Here is a 14,619-nt window from a genome sequence, read left to right as displayed (position 1 = left end):
ATGATCTAATTGAATGGCGGAACAGGCTCAAGGGGCTGAATGGCCTCCTCCTGTTCCTATATGTGAACGCTGTGTTCTTGCAACACATTGGAGGTCAATTTATGTTGGATGCAAGCCATATGAAACATGATGACACCAAATCTTGTTAACAAGTCAACTAATCAATAACAACTAGATAAGACTCCAATCTATAGATGTCAGGCACACTGGCGATAAAATATCGTCTGAAATAACTATTACATTTTGAATCCCACTACATTAGTTTACAGAATCACAGAAATTACAGTACAGGAGGAGGCCATTCGGCCCATTGCTGCTGACAGGTGTTGGGTCCTTACATAAGAACATAAGAAATAGGAGCAGGAGTCGGCCATTTTGCCCTTCGAGCCTGCTCCGCCATTCAGTATGATCATGGCTGATCTTCTACTGCATCTCCACTTTCCCGCACTATCCCCATATCCCTTGATTGCCTTAATATTCAAAAATCTATCGATCTCTGTCTTGAATATACTCAACGACTGAGCCTCCACAGCCTTCTGGGGTAGAGAATCCCAAAGATTCACCACCCTCTGAGTGAAGAAATTTCTCCTCATCTCAGTCCTAAATGGCCGACCCCTTATTGTGAGACTGTGGCCCCTGGTTCTAGACTCCCCAGCCAGGGGAAACATCCTCCCTGCATCTACCTGTCAAGCCCTTGTAAGAATTTTGTATGTTTCAATGAGATCACCTCTCATTCTTCTAAACTCTAGAGAATATAGGCCTAGTCTACTCAATCTCTCCTCATAGGACAATCCCCCCATCCCAGGAACCAGTCTGGTGAACCTTTGTTGCACTCCCTCTATGGCAAGTATATCCTTCCTTAGGTAAGGAAACCAAAACTGTACCCAATACTCCAGGTGTGGTCTCACCAGTGCCCTATATAATTGCAGTAAGACGCCTTTACTCTTATACTCAAATCCTCTTGTAATGAAGGCCAACATACCATTTGCTTTCCTAACTGCTTGCTGTACCTGCATGTTAACTTTCAGTGATCCGTGTACAAGGACACCCAGGTCCCTCTGAACACCAACATTTCCCAATCTCTCACCATTTAAAAAATACTCTGCTTTTCTATTTTTCCTACCAAAGTGGATAACTTCACATTTCTCCACATTATATTCCATTTGCCATGTTCTTGCCTACTCACTTAGCCTGTCTATATCCCCTTGAAGCCTCCTTGCATCCTCCTCACAACTTACATTCCCACCCAGCTTTGTATCATCAGCAAACTTGAATATATTACATTTGGTCCCCTCATCCAAATCATTGATGTGGATTGTGAATAGCTGAGGCCCAAGCACTGATCCTTGCGGTACCCCACTAGTTACAGCCTGCCAACCCGAAAATGACCCGTTTATTCCTACTCTCTGTTTTCTGTCCGTTAACCAATCCTCAATCCATGTATATTACCCCCAATCCCGTGAGCCCTAATTTTGTTTAATAACCTTTTGTGTGGCACCTTATCAAATGCCTTCTGAAAATCCAAATACACCACATCCACTGGTTCCCCCTTATCTATTCTGCAAGTTTCAACCTCAAAAAACTCTAACAGATTCGTCAAACACGATTTCCCTTTCATAAATCCATGTTGACTCTACCCAATCCTATTATTATTTTCTAAGTGCCCTGTTACCATGTCCTTAATAATAGATTCTAGCATTTTCCCTACTACTGAGGTCAGGCTAACTGGTCTGTCGTTCCCTGTTGTGTCTGTGTGTTGATAGAGACACTGAAGACAGGAGTTGGTTTCATAGGTGTTTACTAAACAAAGTCTGGAGGGGAACTAACGGATACAACACAATATACAGGCTTATATAGCCCGAGTGGCCATTACCGGCATTACAGTACACCTGGGGCTCTTAAAGGCACATACACTACAATTCCTCCCTTTTTAGCCAACCAGTACATAGTATTTCAAGTAATTATTAATTACATGTTACAAGAAAAATAATCTACACATTGCTGCAGTTAATTAATTATAAGTCAGTCTCTCTGGAGGCTTCCTGACTCGGTCCGGATAACGCCTCGGTGGTGTAGTAGTTTCTGGTGGTGTAGTAGGTTCTTTTGGCAAGGCTGATTCGGCTTGAATGCCAGTGTCGGGTTCATCGGGTTCCAGTATCACCGGATCGGAGGTAGATATGGGTATCTCTACTTCATCGTTAGGCGTATAGAGTTGTGGTGTAGGTTGTCCCTTTTCGGATGACTCTATGATTTGGTCAGCATCGCGCCTTATTATGTTTTCTCCGATGTCCACGGTATACATCAGCGGTCCTAGTCATGTGCAAATAGTTCCAGGCTGCCATTTCTCGGTACGGTAGTCCCGGGCCAAAACTGGTTGACCTATCTGGAAGGTTCTAGTTGGCCTTTCATTCATGCCTTGAAATTGCCGGTTCTCCACGTCCCTTCTGATGTTGGGCTCGATCAAATCCAGCCGGCATCTTAGGCTTCTATTGAAGAACATCATGGCGGGAGTTTGGTTTGTGACCATATGTGTTGCATTCCTGTATGCGAACAAGAAGTTATCCACCTTGTGCTGAAGTTTTATGTCTTCATTACCCATGGCCTTTATGGCCTTCTTGAAAGTCTGGACAAACCTTTCAGCCAATCCATTGGTGGCAGGATGGTATGGGGCGGACGTGTAGTGCTTAACCCCATTGTTTTTTAAGAACTTCCTGAATTCTTCGGACACAAATTGCGGTCCATTATCAGAACAGATCTGTTCCGGCAGCCCATTCCTGGCAAATATGGTCCTTAATACTGTGATGGTTTTTTCCGTGGTGGTGGAGGACATCTTTATTACCTCCGGCCACTTGGAGTGTGCATCAACCGCAATTAAGAACATTGAGTCCATAAATGGCCCAGCAAAGTCGACGTGTACCCTTTGCCAAGGAGATGAGGGCCACTCCCATGGATGTAGAGGGGCTTGGGGTGGAGCGTTTTGGACCTTCTGGCATCCTAGGCAGCTCTTGGTCATTTCTTCGATGTCTCCATCGATACCTGGCCACCATACAAACGCCCTGGCTAGGTTCTTCATTTTCACTCCACCCAGATGCCCCTCGTGAAGCTCCTTTAGAACTTTATCCTGGAGTTTGGGTGGAATCACCACTCTGGATCCACACATCAAGGTTCCTCGGCACACTGACAGCTGTTCTCTTCTTTGTGAGAATGCTGGCAACAGTGGTTCGCCATGTGCTGGCCATCCCTTCACTGTTAAATCGTAGACTCGAGAGAGAGTCAGGTCATTTCTAGTTTCCCTTTCAATGGCAGAATTTGTTACTGGTAGACATTCGACTATGGTAGAGTGGAAAATCTCCACTGGGTCTACGGTAGGTGCTTCTTCTACCGTTGGCAACGGTAGGCGCGATAAACCGTCAGCATTCCCATGCTGTTTTGATCCTTTGTATTCTATGTTGTATTGGTGTGCCCCTAGAAAAAGGGACCACCTCTGTAGCCTTTGCGTTGTCATAGTGGGAACACCCTTTTTAGGGTTGAATATGGAGATGAGGGGTCGATGGTCAGTCAACAAGGTAAATTTTTGCCCGTGTAGGTAATGGTTGAATTTCTTCACTCCCCATACCAGGCTGAGTGCTTCCCTGTCGATTTGGGCATAGTTACGCTCAGCTGAGTTCAATGAGCATGACGCAAAAGCTATCGGCCGTTCCGAGCCATCAGGGAATTTATGCGATAATACTGCTCCCACGCCGTAAGGGGATGCATCGCACGCCAGTCTGATTGGCAGTGATGGGTTGTAATGAGCCAAAACTTCTTTGGATGTGATTAAGTCTTTGCATTTATAGAAGGCACGTTTAGTCTTCGCTCCATTTCCAAATTACTCCTGTTTGTAGCAGTTCATTAAGAGGGTGTAGAAGAGTTGATAAGTTCGGTAAAAATTTATGATAATAATTTATTAATCCCAGGAACGACCTTAATTGTGAAACATTTTCAGGTGCTGGGGCTTTTATGACCGCTTCAATTTTTTCAGGTGACTTATGCAACCCTTCCTTATTAATTATGTGGCCACAATATGAAATTTGATTTTGGAAAAATTCGCACTTGGGGCGATTTGCTCGTAGGCCCCGTTCTCTCAGCCTAGTGAGCACCTGCTCCAAATTGGCAAGGTGCTCGTTGTCGTTTTCTCCTGTTACAAGGATGTCGCCTAGGTAGCATTGAGTCCCCGGAATCCCTTGGAGGACTTGCTCCATAGCTCTTTGCCAGATAGCTGGAGCGGATGCTACTCCGAAAACCAGTCGATTGTACTGGTACAGACCTTTGTGTGTATTTATCATGAGATATTTTTTAGAGGCCTCTTCAACCTCCATCTGTAGATATGCCTGTACCAAGTCAATTTTGGTGAAACATTTCCCTCCGGATAGTGAGGCGAAAATATCTTCTATCCTCGGAAGAGGATACTGTACCGTGTGAAGGACCGGGTTTACAGTCACCTTGAAGTCTCCACAGATGCGAATTTTTCTCTGTTCTTCAGATTTATCGTTATTCAATGCTTTCTTCATGACTGGAACGATGGGTGTTGCCCACTCGCTCCAATCTATTTTGGATAATACGCCTGCCTTTTCCAAATTCTCCAGCTCTGCCTCGACTGCTGGACGAATTGCGTATGGCACCGGTCTTGCCTTAAAAGACTTGGGAATTGCTGCATCTTCCACTTTTATTGAGGCGGTGATGCCTTTCAAGGTTCCTAGTTTCTCTTGAAACACTTCTTTGGCGTTGGCCAAGATGTCTTTTAATCGTTCAGGTATGACGTCATCATCGTTTTTTCTCTTACTGGTCACCGTCAGTGCCTGAATGGAGTACCAGTCTAAACGCATTTTCCTGATCCATTCACGTCCCAACAGCGGTGGACCACCATCCTGTAGAATGTATAAATACAACTTTTGTATTTCCTTGCCGTTGTATACAACAGGCACCCTTATTTTTCCTTTGGGGTATACTTTCTGCCCCGTATATGTTTTCAAGATAATGGATGTGTCTTTTAAAGGTATATGTGGAAATAGCCGCTCGTAATCCCGTCGATTTATGACGGTCAGAGCTGATCCTGTATCTAGCTCCATTTTAACTGGGGACCCTGCTATCGTGAGGGTAACCCAAATGGTCTGGTAATCATCTTTGGCAATTACATTATGTAATTTGAGACAGCTTAGTCTCTTGTTTTCGAAGTCGCTATCGCTCTTCTGGTCTTCGGAGCTACTGTCCGTCATCATTTGTACCTTTCTGTACTTTTCTTTATTGATTTTTTTTTTCCTGTCTGTGGATTTTTTTTGTCCAGATCGGCATACCCGTGCAATGTGTCCAATCTTTCCGCATTGCCTGCATGCTTTGTCCTTGAACCAGCAGTCCCTCTGGTCATGGGTGGATCTGCCGCAGTGATAACATCTTTCGAAACCCTGTGTCATTTCATGGGTGCCGAAGTCCTGTGTCTTTTGTTGTATCTCTGCAGCTCCTCTTGCGGCTGCTTCGTATGATACAGCCATACTGAAAGCCTTGTCCAGTGTTAAATCTTTTTCAGAAAGCAGTCTTTCCTGTGTTCCTTCACTTAAGAGACCGCAGACGAATTTGTCTCGAAGATAATCTGCTAGTCCTGCCCCGAATTGGCAGTGTTTTGATAGCTTTCTTAATTCGGTGAGGTAATCAGCGTTACTTTCATTCTTGTGTTGATTTCTCTTGAAGAATTTGAATCGTTCCGCTATCAGCAGCGGTGTTGGGTTTAAGTGCTCCTGTAGGGTATCAACAATTTCTTTAAAATTCTTGTCCTTTGATTTGGCTGGAGTGATTAAATTTCGTAACAGCCTGTATGTCTTTGCGCCCATTAGATTTAGCAGTACTGAAGCTTTTTTTTCATCTTCTACTCCATTTGCGGTGCAATATACCTCCACTCTTTCCACATATGTGGTCCAATCCTCTATCTCGTTATCAAAAGCATCAATATTGCCAGACTTAGGCATCCTAGAAATAAAATGGCGCTTCCCGCGCTTTTCTTTCTTTTCTGCCGAAAAGATATGGCGCTTCCCGCGTTTCCCCGCCGCTGCTGCCGATGACAACGGTTTCTCGCGGTTCCCGTTCTTTTTATTTATTTATTTACAGTTGGAGACTCGTTCCCGCTGGACTCTCTCTCTAGGTCTGAACGCCGATCTCCTTGCAGCGCCGGCCGTCTCCCGAGTGCTCCCTCCCCGTCTGTTACTGCTTGCCTCTGCTTTCGCTGCTTGGCCTAGCTGTAGAGCCAGCCACTGGAGCCCCAGCCCGATGCCCAGGAAGGATTATTGCAGTACCTGCCACCAGCTCGGCTAGCTGGTGAAACCACAGCCCTTTCTTTTTGTTGAATTTTCTTCAACTTTGGACGCCAGAGGAATCGATGTCCTTGAGGTGCTGCCGAATTGCAGGTAAGTCCGTTTCCAACTCGTCGCCACTGTTGTGTCTGTGTGTTGATAGAGACACTGAAGACAGGAGTTGGTTTCATAGGTGTTTACTAAACAAAGTCTGGAGGGGAACTAACGGATACAACACAATATACAGGCTTATATAGCCCGAGTGGCCATTACCGGCATTACAGTACACCTGGGGCTCTTAAAGGCACATACACTACATTCCCCGTTTTCTCCCTCCCTCTTTTCTTAAATAGTGGGGTTACATTTGCTACCTTCCAATCCGCAGGAACCGTTCCAGAATCTATGGAATTTTGGAAAATGACAACCAATGCATCCACTATCTCTATAGCGAAATAATTTATCGGACTCAGCATCAACAATGACTCTCGAAGCGCACCTCACGTTCCCTACAATGAGGAGTGTGCCCTTTTCTGTGAACAATCGACAGACCCAGGGATTGAAGTGAGTACCTTTATCCTGCACACTGGCTACCGGAATGTATCACGTGCTGCTGCATGGATTCTCCTCTGTTCAGATTGAATATACACTTTACCAGACTGAAACTCATGCTGTAAACCAACTGGTGCTTTATTCAAATAAAACTAGTAAATGAAGAGGAAAGTTGTGACACGGTGAGCCATCTAGTTCACCACCCTGTTCAATATTTCAACAATTAAAGATGCCATTCACGTTCTCTCATACAGAGACTTTAAAACACAAACTCAGTTTCCGCAGTGAAAAGTGCTGCCTTTTCAAACAGGCTGAACGGGCAAAACCGTAAACCAGGGAACCTTTCTGCTGGCTGGGAAACGGAAAACTCAACTCCTGGTAAAATAGGTTCCCACAGGAATACACTGCAAGCCCATTTCCAGTTATATGGAAACAGAAGGCTGCATTTCCTTGATCAATATTAAATGTGGTGCCAAGTATGATGACGCATACAATGCAATGTGAAATCTGTGGCCATAGAACACATACAGCACCCAGAAATGTTTCAGCAATAAGATACACAAGTTAAACATTTAACTCAGACAGAAAATGCTTTTTTGGTCCGGCGCCCTGCTAGTTGCTCAACTGGGACAGTCTACTTGAATTCAACTTCCTGCACTTTCCTTGGATCTATTTATATTCTTCCTTCTAAAATACTTATTGTTTTAAATAGCCTCTGTCTCAATAGCTACTTCCAGTAAAGGATGTCATCTTCTAATAACTCTGTGTGTAACGGTCTCTTCGAACTTCCCCCTTTCTTCTGCTGCCGATAACCTCAGTCTATGTCCCCAGTCACTGATTCTATTCACAATATATATCAATAATTTGGAGGAGGGAACCAAACGTAATATTTCCAAGTTTGCTGATGACGCGAAACTAGGTGGGATTGTGAGTTGTGAGGAGGATGCAAAGAGGCTTCAAGGCGATTTAGACAAGTTGAGTGAGTGGGCAAATACACGGCAGATGCAGTATAATGTGGATAAATGTGACGTTCTCCACTTCAGTAGGAAAAACAGAAAGGCAGAGTATTATTTAAACGGTGATAGATTGGGAAATGCTGATGTACAAAGGGACCTGGGTGTCCTTGTACACCAGTCACTGAAAGCAAACATGCAGGTGCAGCAAGCAGTTAGGAAGGCAAATGGTATGTTGGCCTTCATTGCAAGAGGATTTGAGTACAGGAGCAAGGATGTCTTCCTACAGTTATACAGGGCCTTGGTGAGACCACACCTGGAGTACTGTGTGCAGTTTTGGTCTCCTTACCTAAGAAAGGATATACTTGCCATAGAGGGAGTGCAGCGACTGATTCCTGGGATGGCAGGACTGTCGTACGAGGAGAAATTGGGTCGACTAGGCCTGCATGCACTAGAGTTTAGAAGAATGAGAGGGGATCTCACTGAAATGTATAAAATTCTGACAGGGCTAGACTGGATGGAGGGAGGATGTTTCCCCTGGCTGGGGGGTCTAGAACGAAGGGGCACAGTCTCAGGATATGGGGTAGGACATTTAGGACTGAGATGAGGAGAAATTTCTTCACTCAGAGGGTGGAGAACCTGTGGAATTCTCTACCACAGAAGGCTGTGGAGGCTAAGTCACTGAATATATTTAAAAAGAAGATAGATAGATTTCTAGACACAAAAGGCATCAAGGGGTATGGGGAGAGAGCGGGAATATGGTATTGAGATAGAGGATCAGCCATGATCATATTGAATGACGGAGCAGGCTCGAAGGGCCGAATGGCCTACTCCTGCTCCTATGTTTCGCCAACTAGTGCAAACAATCCTTCACTATTTATCCTTCAAAGCCTTTGTAATTTTGAAACATTGATTTAGATTCCCACCCGCCCGTAATCACGTGAAAAAGCCTCTTCATTTTTCAAACCTTCTTCATAAATATAACCTCTCATTCCTGGTAATTTCTATGTAATTTTCAAAGGAGAAAGAAAACAAGATTGCATGTATATAGCTCTTGATTACGTCTTCGGGACTTACCAGAGCACTTTACAACCAATGCATTACTCCTGTGCAGTCACCAGTGTTACAGTGCACAGCAACATCACACAAACAGCTAATGAATGAAATGAGCAGGTGTGTTTTGGTTGGTGTTGGTTGAGTGAAGAACGTTGGCCCAGGAAACCGGTAGAGTTCCCCACTCTTCTTCAATTAGTGCCACGGGATCTTTTACACCCATTTAAGGTGGCAGAGGGGCTTCAGTTCAATGTCTCATTTGAAAGGCAATGAAGCATGCCCTCTGCACTGTGCGGACATATTATCCTAGATTACGTGCTCCACAGTGGGACTTGAACCCAGGACATTCTGACTCAAGGCAACAGTGCTACCCACTGAGCTAAGCTGACATTTTCACACTGGTGACTCTTGGCCGTGACCTTTCCCGGACTCTAATCTTCCTATACCACGGTGACAGGAACTGAGCACAATACTGAACTGTACAATGTCTGGTGCAGATTCACTTTTATATTCATATTATTATTATTTATTTATTATGTCTCCATGCATCACATATCATAATCTGTTCAGTGGCAGGTGGCAGTGTTGTCCAAGTATAACACACGGGCCCTGATGTAATGTTGGCCAATTTCCATGAAGAAGAAATAAATTCACATCTTCTATAAAGTGTGTACAACAACAAGTCACCTAGAGCTGAACTCTGTAAGAGTTCAATTGCAGCGGCGTTGTATTTTATTTCGTGCCCCCCCCCCCCGCCCCACTGCTGCTTTTAGATTTGTTGGAACCTTGTAGGAAATCAGTGGGGATCGTGCAGGAAAGTGGAGAGGAGGTCGAAGATCAGCCATGATCTTATTGAATGGCGGAGCAGGCTCGAGGGGCCGAATGGCCGACTCCTGCTCCAATTCTTATGTTCTTATATTGGGCAAAATTAAATTTAACACTTCACACAATCCCTCAGCCCCAATTCAGTATCTCACACACACAAAATTCACTCCAGCTACACAGAATTCTGTGCATATGCAAACACTAGCCATCAGATATGCTATGTTGTAACTGTTAAGGTTAAATCTGTTTTACAAAACTTTGAAGGATTTTTTAAAGTGCAACACTGAGAACCATTTTCAGTTTTCTTATTGTGCAATAATTTTGGATTCTACTATAAACCTGCTCCATTTCACACGATGAATTCTCTTTATAACAATGGGACAAGCTGGGGGCAGCTACAATCATGTGATACCTGTCTTACGGGTGCAAATTCCACGGCACAGTCTCATAGGATGTCGAAGTGCCACACAAGATCAGATAACACAGCAAAACACAACCCAATTCATTCCAAAACTCAAAAACACCCACCGACAATTCAATGAAATTCTATATGCCATGAGATCTGGTAACTAGTAGAATTGTAGCTGTTCTGAATGTCAATGGGAGGATTTAAGACCATAAACCTCCATCAGTATTGCAACGGAAACATTTGTCATCATGTGACTGCTGCAGAAAGGCGAGGGTTAATGGATGGAGCTTCAGTTACCTTCAGACCCTCCTCCTCTCCGGTGAGGTGGCCGTGGGGCAAGAGGGACGGGTGTCGAAGCAGCAACTCTAGCCTTGGTCGCTTGACGTCAGCATACTGTGCCTCGGCCTGGCCACTTGTATCCACCAGGTAGGCATGAGGATCATATCTGCTGCGCTGATCGGCGTTCCTACAGGACAAGAGGAATATGGAATTGAAAGTGTCACCAAGGAAATAACAATGGATACAGAAACATCAACAACTAGTGCTTTGGGATATCCTGAACCGAGCATCAGATGGACATTAAGTTTAGAAAGGCAAGAGGATCAGAGAAGTCCGAAATCAGGACGGGCACATCGAAGGTCATCTCACTCCTATATTAACTCTTCCAGCAAGACATTTCTATGTATTTTTTTGAACAATCACATTTTTGCCTTTGCTTTTTTCAAACAAAACATTTACTAGAACATTCTACTCCAGGAGATCTGCTGTAATTGCTAACATTAAATCATTTTTAGTCTCAACTGTTTGGATATCTTGATGCTGTCATTGCATCATTCTAAGCAGTTACAAATATCACTAAAAAGCCCCATTGGTGAACTTCCAATGCAGTGATGCAGTTAAACAGAGTCGGGATTCAGGGGCTGTGTGAGGTGCTGAGTTACGGATTCTGGATGGAGTGGAATGGATGGGCAGAAAGACTTCCTTTCACCATTGTCATCTTAAAATAACAATGGCCCAGATTTTCCGATCGGAGGCTTCCTGCGTGCAGATGCCTCCAATCTGGAAAAAATCTACGAACTTACCTGCTGGCTTCGTAGGTCCCGACACTTCCGCTCCTTGACCTCTCCTGGTGCGCGCGCAGAGGCCCAGCTATCCGGGGGGCCAGCTATCCGGGGGGCCAGCTATCCGGGGGCCAGCTATCCAGGGGCCCAGCTATCCGGGGGGCCAGCTATCCGGGGGGCCAGCTATCCGGGGGCCCAGCTATCCGGGGGGCCAGCTATCCGGGGGCCCAGCTATCCGGGGGCCCAGCTATCCGGGGGCCCAGCTATCCGGGGGCCCAGCTATCCGGGGGCCCAGCTATCCGGGGGCCCAGCTATCCGGGGGCCCAGCTATCCGGGGGCCCAGCTATCCGGGGGCCCAGCTATCCGGGGGGCCAGCTATCCGGGGGGCCAGCTATCCGGGGGGCCAGCTATCCGGGGGGCCAGCTATCCGGGGGGCCAGCTATCCGGGGGTGCAGGCGGTTCGCAAGCGATCGTGGGATCACGTGGGCCATGGGGATCCAATGGAAGAAGGGAACCCCCTTCATACTTTTGACAGGTCTCAGCTTAGACCTGTCAAATATACGAATGGGAATCACTCAAAAAACACATCAAAACATTTAAATGATTAGTTAAAATTACATGAAATTAAATATTTTAAACAAAAATTTAATTTTTTGAAAAACATAATTAAAGTTTTTTACGGGGCTAAAAATAAACTTACCTGTTTTTTAAAAAGTATTTTTAAATTATAAATGAGTGAAAGATTTTTAAATTACTTTTATTACTTACTTCGAAAACAGTGACCGGATCGGACAAAGTCAACATGGATTTACAAAAGGTAAATCGTGCTTGACTAATCTACTGGAATTTTTTGAGGATGTAACTGGTAGAATAGATAAGGGAGAACTAGTGGATGTGGTGTATTTGGACTTTCAAAAGGCTTTCGATAAGGTCCCGCAAAAGAGATTAGCGTATAAAGTTAAAGCACATGGGATTGGGGGCAAGGTATTGACTTGGATAGACAACTGGTTGGCAGACAGAAAGCAAAGAGTTGGAATAAACGGGTCTTTTTCCGAGTGGCAGGCAATGACTAGTGGGGTACCACAGGGATCGGTCCTTGGACAAAGCTGGGTGGGCGTGCGTGCTGTGAGGAGGAGGCTGAGAAACTCCAGCATAATTTGGACAGGTTGGGTGATTGGGCAGAAGCATGGCAGATGCAATATAACGTGGATAAATGTGAGGTTATCCACTTTGGTGTCAAAAACAGGAAGGCAGATTATTATCTGAATGGCAATACATTGGGAGAAGGGGAAGTGCAACAAGACCTGGGTGTCCTTGTGCACCAGTCGCTGAAGGTAAGCATGCAGGTGCAGCAGGCGGTTAAGAAGGCAAATGGTTTGTTGGTCTTCGTAGCGAGGGTTTGAGTACAGGAACAAGGATGTCTTGCTGCAGTTGTACAGGGCCTTGGTGAGACCACATCTTGAGTATTGTGTGCAGTTTTGGTCGCCTTATCTGAGGAAGGATGTTCTTGCCATGGAGGGAGTGCAGTGAAGATTCACCAGGCTGATACCTGGGATGGCAGGTATGACGTATGAGGAGAGATTACATAGAAACATAGAAGATAAGAGCAGGAGTAGGCCATTCGGCCCTTCGAGCCTGCTCCGCCATTCAATGAGATCATGGCTGATCGTCCAAATTCAGTACCCTGTCCCTGCCTTCTTCCCATATCCCTTGATCCCTTTAGCCTTAAGAAATATATCCAACTCTTTCTTGAATATATTTAATGAACTGGCCTCCACCGCCCTCTGTGGCAGAGAATTCCACAGGTTCACCACTCTCTGGGTGAAGAATTTCCTCCTCATTTCAGTCCTAAATGGCTTACCCCTTATCCTTAGACTATGACCCCTGGTTCTGGACTCCCCGGCCATCAGAAACATCCTTCCTGCATCTAGTCTGTCCAGGCCTGACAGAACTATATAGGTTTGGATGAGATCCCCTCTCAATCTTCTAAACTCCAGTGAGTATAAGCCCAATCGACACAATCTCTCCTCATATGTCATTCCTGCCATCCCAGGTATCAGCCTGGTGAATCTTCGCTGCACTCCTTCCATGGCAAGAACGTCCTTCCTCAGGTAAGGCGACCAAAACTGCACACAATACTCAAGGTGCGGTCTCACCAAGGCCCTGTACAACTGTAGCAAGTCATCCTTGTTCCTGTACTCGAACCCTCTTGCTACGAAGGCCAACATACCATTTGCCTTCTTGACCGCCTGCTGCACCTGCATGCTTACCTTCAGCGACTGGTGCACAAGAACACCCAGGTCTCTTTGCACTTCCCCTTCTCCCAATCTATTGCCATTCAAATAATAATCTGCCTTCCTATTTATGCCACCAAAGTGGATAACCTCACATTTATCCACATTATAGTGCATTTGCCATGTTTCTGCCCAATCACCCAACCTGTCCAAATCGTACTGGAGTTTCACGACATCCTCCTCACAGCATACCCTCCCCCCCAGCTTTGTGTCGTCTGCAAATTTGGAGATATTACATCCAATTCCCTCGTCCAGATCATTAATATATATTGTGAACAGCTGGGGTCCGAGGACCGATCCTTGCGGTACCCCACTAGTCACTGACTGCCACTCGGAAAATGACCCGTTTATTCCAACTCTTTGCCTTCTGTCTGCCAACCAGTTCTCTATCCAAGTCAATACCTTGCCCCCAATCCCATGTGCCTTAATTTTGCACGCTAATCTCTTATGTGGGTCCTTATCGAAAGCCTTCTGAAAGTCCAAATACACCACATCCACTGGTTCTCCCTTATCTATTTTACCAGTTACATCCTCAAAAAATTCCAGTAGATTAGTCAAGCATGATTTACCTTTTGTAAATCCATGTTGACTTTGTCCGATCCTGTCACTGCTTTCCAAGTGCTCTGCTATTACATCTTTTATAATGGACTCTAGCATTTTCCCCACTACCGATGTCAGGCTCACCGGTCTATAATTCCCCGCTTTTTCTCTGCCACCTTTTTTGAATAGTGGGGTAACATTAGCTACCCTCCAATCCATGGGTACTGTTCCAGAGTCTATCGAGTTCTGTAAGATGACCAGCAATGCATCTACTATTTCTAGGGCCACTTCCTTAAGTACCCTGGGATGTAGATTATCAGGCCCTGGGGATTTATCGGCCTTCAGTCCCATCAATTTTCCTAACACCATTTCCCTACAAATACTGATTTCTTTCAGTTCCGCCCTTTCATCAGACCCTATGTTCCCCGGCATCTCTGGGAGGTTATTTGTGTCCTCCTTTGTGAAGACAGAACCAAAGTATGAATTTAGTTGGTCTGCCATTTCTTTGTTTCCCATGATAAATTCCCCTGATTCTGACTGTAAGGGACCTACGCTTGACGTCACCAATCTTTTTCTCTTCACATATCTATAAAAAGCTTTTACAGTCAGTTTTTA

General features: G+C 45.2%; 1 protein-coding gene across 1 annotated transcript in view; it reads right to left on the bottom strand.

Annotated features, from left to right (window-relative positions):
• ncor2 (nuclear receptor corepressor 2) overlaps positions 1-14,619 on the bottom strand; it is a 345,327-nt gene that overhangs the window by 243,873 nt on the left and 86,835 nt on the right. The window contains 1 exon segment of the mRNA XM_086011816.1: positions 10,407-10,575. Within this exon segment, the coding sequence (XP_085867942.1) occupies positions 10,407-10,575 (169 nt within the window).

Source organism: Somniosus microcephalus, chromosome 19 (genome assembly GCF_052327205.1).
Source record: "Somniosus microcephalus isolate GS21.2 chromosome 19, FLI_Smic_1.0, whole genome shotgun sequence".
In the NCBI taxonomy this organism is placed as follows: domain Eukaryota; kingdom Metazoa; phylum Chordata; class Chondrichthyes; order Squaliformes; family Somniosidae; genus Somniosus; species Somniosus microcephalus.
The sequence above is the reverse complement of the archived record's forward strand: the minus strand, read 5'-3'. Positions and strand labels throughout refer to the sequence as shown.